At 50.1% G+C, this 5000-nt stretch overlaps 1 protein-coding gene across 1 annotated transcript in view; it reads left to right on the top strand.

Moving 5' to 3' along the window:
- Positions 1-5000, top strand: part of LOC113811072 (inter-alpha-trypsin inhibitor heavy chain H5) — a 54610-nt gene that overhangs the window by 47629 nt on the left and 1981 nt on the right. Inside the window, exons 16-18 of the mRNA XM_070118835.1 lie at positions 1-102; positions 2597-3642; positions 4511-4683. The exon at positions 1-102 is cut by the window's left edge and continues 50 nt beyond it. Of these exons, the coding sequence (XP_069974936.1) occupies positions 1-102; positions 2597-3642; positions 4511-4683 (1321 nt within the window). The remainder of the gene's footprint in view (positions 103-2596; positions 3643-4510; positions 4684-5000) is intronic.

Genomic DNA, 5000 nt, shown 5'->3' with positions numbered 1-5000 from the left:
ACGTATTTTACGAAGATTTTCATCAGTCTCGCAGAAGTCAGTCTTACCATCACTCCGGAGAGAATTGAAGTCGACTGTCTTGATGAGGCGGGGAATCCAAAGGTGGGTTGATGGATGGATGGATGGATGGATGGGTGAGTGGATGGATGGGTGGATGGATGGATGGATGGGTGTGTGGATGGATGGGTGGATGGATGGATGGATGGGTGTGTGGATGGATGGGTGGATGGATGGATGGATGGGTGTGTGGATGGATGGGTGAGCGGATGGATGGATAGATGGATGGATGGATGGGTGTGTGGATTGATGGATGGATAGATGGATGGATGGGTGTGTGGGAAGGGCGAATGGATGGATGGATGGGTGTGTGGAAGGGTGAATGGATGGATAGATGGATGGATGGATAGATAAATGGGTGTGTGGAAGGGTGAATGGATGGATGGATGGATGGATAGATGGCTGATTTTCATCAGTCTCGGAGAAGTCAGTCTTACCATCACTCCGGAGAGAATTGCCGTCGACTGTCTTGATGAGGCGGGGAATCCAAAGGTGGGTTGATGGATGGATAGATGGATGGGTGTGTAGAAGGGTGTGTGGGAAGGGTGAATGGATGGATAGATGGGTGAATAGATAGATGGGTGTGTGGAAGGGTGAGTGGATGGATGGATGGATGGGTGTGTGAATGGATAGATGGATAGATAAATGGGTGTGTGGAAGGGTGAATGAATGGATAGATGGATGGATGGATAGATGGATGGATGGGTGTGTGGAAGGGTGAGTGGATGGATGGATGGATGGATGGGTGTGTGGGAGGGGTGAATGGATGGATGGATAGATAGATGGATGGATGGGTAGATAGATAGATGGGTGTGTGGGAGGGTGAATGTATGGGTAGATGGATGGATGGATGTGTGGATGGATGGATGGATGGATGTGTGGAAGGGTGACTGGATGGATGGGTGTGTGGATTGATGGATGGATGGGTGTGTGGAAGGGCGAATGGATGGATGGATGGATGGGTGTGTGGATGGATGGATGGATGGGTGTGTGGAAGGGCGAATGGATGGATGAATGGATAGATGGGTGTGTGGATTGATGGATGGATGGACGGATGGACGCGTGCGTGGACGGACGGGTGTGTGGAAGGGTGAATGGATGGGTAGATGGGTGTGTGGATTGATGGATGGATGGATGGGTGTGTGGATGGATGGATGGATGGAAGGGTGAGTGGATGGATGGATGGATGGATGGATGGGTGTGTGGATTGATGGATGGATGGATAGATGGGTGTGTGGGATGGGTGAATGGATGGATGGATGGATGGATGAATAGGTAGATGGGTGTGTGGAAGGGTGAATGGATGGATGGATGGATCGATGGATGGACAGATAGGTATGTAAATGGATGGGTGGGTTGGTGGGTGGAGGAAGAGATGAATAGATAGATGGGTGTGTGGATGGATGGATGGATGGACAGATAGGTATGTAGATAGATGGGTGTGTGGAAGGGTGAATAGATGGATGGATGAATAGATAGATGGGTGTGTGGAAGGATGAGTGGGTGGATGGATGAATAGATAGATGGGTGTGTGGAAGGGTGATTGGATGGATGGATGGACAGATAGGTATGTAGATAGATGGGTGTGTGGGTGTGTGAATGGGTGGGTTGGTGGATAGATGGATAGATAGATGGGTGTGTGAATGGGTTGGTTGGTGGATAGATGGATAGATAGATGGGTGTGTGAATGGATGGGTTGGTGGATAGATAGATGGGTGTGTGGAAGGGTGAATGGATGAATGGATGGACAGATAGGTATGTAAACGGATGGGTGTGTGGTTGTGTGGATGGGTGGGTTGGTGGGTGGAGGAAGAGATGAATAGATAGATGGGTGTGTGGAAGGGTGACTGGATGGATGGATGGATGGATGGATGAATGGACAGATAGGTTTGTAAACGGATGGGTGTGTGGGTGTGTGGATGGGTGGGTTGGTGGGTGGGTGGAGGAAGGGAGGGAGGGAAGAATGTGTGGGTGGATGGAGGGATAGATGGAGGCATTGACAGGCAAACAGACAGACAGATAAATGGATGGATAGGTATATAGCTCGATCGATAGACGGACAAAAAGGTAGAGGGATATATAGACTGATTGATTGACTGACCAATGACTAATTGAAATATATATGTTCATAGATATAGGTGGATAGACAAGTAAAGATAGACTGACTGACTGATAGGTAGGTTGATAGGTAGAAAGATTTATTGATTGATTGATAGGTAGATAGATGGATAAAGAGAGACATTATTCCTAAATTCAGATAGGTATATAGATATGGAGAGGTATGTGGAAGGAGGCAAAGAGAAAGATAGAGAGTGAGAAAAAGACAGGAAGTGAGAAAGGGGTACATTTTGAGCGAAATATAAGGCTTTAAGAGGTTGACTGAGTGAGAGAGAGAGAGAGAGAGAGAGAGAGAGAGAGAGAGACAGACAGACAGACAGAGACAGAGAAAGAGATAAAGCGAAAGAAATAGTAAGAGGAAAGTGAAAAGAGAGAAAGACACCAGCGTCCAGAGACCACTCACCCCGCCCCTTCTCCTCAGGTGAGTGCGGCGTCGAGTTCCCTCTGGCCCTTCAAGCGCAGACCCCGCAAGCGCCGAGTGCCGCGCCTGAAGAGCCTGCGGCGCCGAAGGAAGGTCCAGCGACAGCTCTCGAAGGGCGTCCCTGGAGGCAGACGAAGGCACGCGGACAAGAGCGAGTCCAAAGGGCGCAAGAAGCGGAGGAAGAGGCGTCCCTCACGGCGAAAGCGTCCCTCTGACAAGAGAAATCGGACGTCGGCGGATACCTCCCCCTCGAGGGTCGGAATACGTCGTCCTCGAGGAAAACGGGACGTGCTTCACCCACACAAAGGGAGGTATCCGTTTTACACGAGTGCGGAGAGGAGTGGTGGGCACCCGCACGCTCACAGATACCCGCCTCGCTCGCACAGGAAACAGACGAGACACGGTCATTCTCCTACTGGCAGTCATGAGCGTTCGAAGGGCAACAGTCAGACGCTCCGAATCCCGAATGAAACGACCCAAATGTACACTTCTGAGGCTTCTTCGGAACTGTACATTACTGAAACGTTATCTTCCGGTTCTGAAACCCTGTCTTCTAACTCTAAAACCTCATTTTCCAGCTCTGAAACCCCGTCTTCCAGTTCTGAAACGTCATTTTCCACTTCTAAAACCCCGCCTTCCAGTTCTGAAACCCTCTTTTCCAACTCTAAGACCACAACCTCCAATTCCGAAACCTCACCATCCCCTAAAACCACGACCTATACCAGAACCCACAGGCCCATTCCTAGCCTCGCAGATCCATCCACCCCATCCACCCCATCCTCAAGTCTAAATGACACTCCAAGACCCCCTTTCCTTCACCATTCAAGCACAACCTCACCCAGACCTCAACGCACACACAGTGAAGTCAGCAGAGAGGAAAATGAAGTCACTGGTGAAGATCAAATCACCGATGAAAATGAAGTCATTGAAGGTGAAGTCAGCGGTGAAGATGACTTGGTTCCTCCAGCTGGGAGTTATCTTCAAGAGAAGAAACTAAAAAGCGAGTGCAGTGATTCCTTCGGTTGGAGCAAAGCCTCTGGTGGGAGGTAGGCCTATCAAGAAAATCTCTTTTGTATGTTACATTTTGTAGAGAAAAGAAATATGGGTAATGAATTTCATATTTTAATTAATTTTCTGTTCATTATTTCAGCAGAATTACGTGATTTTGACGGTGTAGCATTAAAAGTTTTTTTTTCTTTCATGATTTTAATGTGAACTTAAAGAACAGTAATGATGATGATAATGATTAAAATTTATAATATCGGTAATGAATATGATAGTAACTAATAAATTTGATGGTAACAATGATAAAAATGATAATAACTATAAGTGTATCAGCGGTATTAAAGATAACATTCATTAGAAAGGATTAACAACCACCCAATCACACCAAACCAAATGAACCCACCCCAACCCAATCAAATTACCTCGACCCACCCTAACCCAACCCACTTCAACCCAACGCAACCCAATTCAACCTACCTCAACCCAACTCACCTCACCCCAAACAACCCACCCTAACCCAAACCAAGGCAACCCACCCTAATTCATCCCACCTCAACCCAACTCACCTCACGCCAAACAACCCACCCTAACCCAACCCAAGGCAACCCACCCTAATCCAACCCACCTCACCCCAAACAACCCACCCTAAACCAACCCAAGGCAACCCACCCTAATTCATCCCACCTCAACCCAACCCACCTCACCCCAAACAACCCACCCTAAACCAACCCAAGGCAACCCACCCTAATCCAACCCAAGACAACCCAACCCACCCTAACCCAACCCAACCCACCTCACCCCAAACCGCAACACACCCAAACGCAACCCAAAGCCAGCCCACCCCAACCCAACCTAAACCCCAACCCAACCCACCCTAACCCCCTTCAACCCATCCCCTTTCTCCCCCAGATACGGCCAAGTGGTGGTAGGCCTACCGAACCACAGGAAATTGGAGATCCTAATGGGCGACGTGGCGGCCCACTTCGTCGTCACTCGCTCCAAGAACAGACACGGACAGCAGTTCCTCGGCTTCTACATCGAGGAGCAGACCGTCCTGTCGCCGAATACCACGGGGGTTATCGGTGAGTGGGGTGGTGGGTGGTGGGTGGGGTGTGGGGAGGGGAAGGGGTAGGTAGGGGTGTGGGGAGGGGTAGGTGGTAGGGGAGGGTGTGGTGGTGGTAGGGGTGTGGGGAGGGGGTGGGGAGGGGAGAGTGGAGTGTGTTGGGGATTGGGGGGGAGGGAGGGTATGTGGGGTGGTGGGGGTTATCGGTGCGTGGGGTAGGGTGGTAGGGGAGGGGGAGTGGTAGGGGAGAGTGTAGTGTGTTGGGGATTGGGAGGGGGGTATTGGTATGTGGGGTGGTGGGTGGGGGTGTGGGTGTGGGGAGGGGGTAGGGTGGTA

This window comes from Penaeus vannamei, chromosome 43 (genome assembly GCF_042767895.1).
Source record: "Penaeus vannamei isolate JL-2024 chromosome 43, ASM4276789v1, whole genome shotgun sequence".
NCBI lineage: Eukaryota > Metazoa > Arthropoda > Malacostraca > Decapoda > Penaeidae > Penaeus > Penaeus vannamei.
The sequence above is the reverse complement of the archived record's forward strand: the minus strand, read 5'-3'. Positions and strand labels throughout refer to the sequence as shown.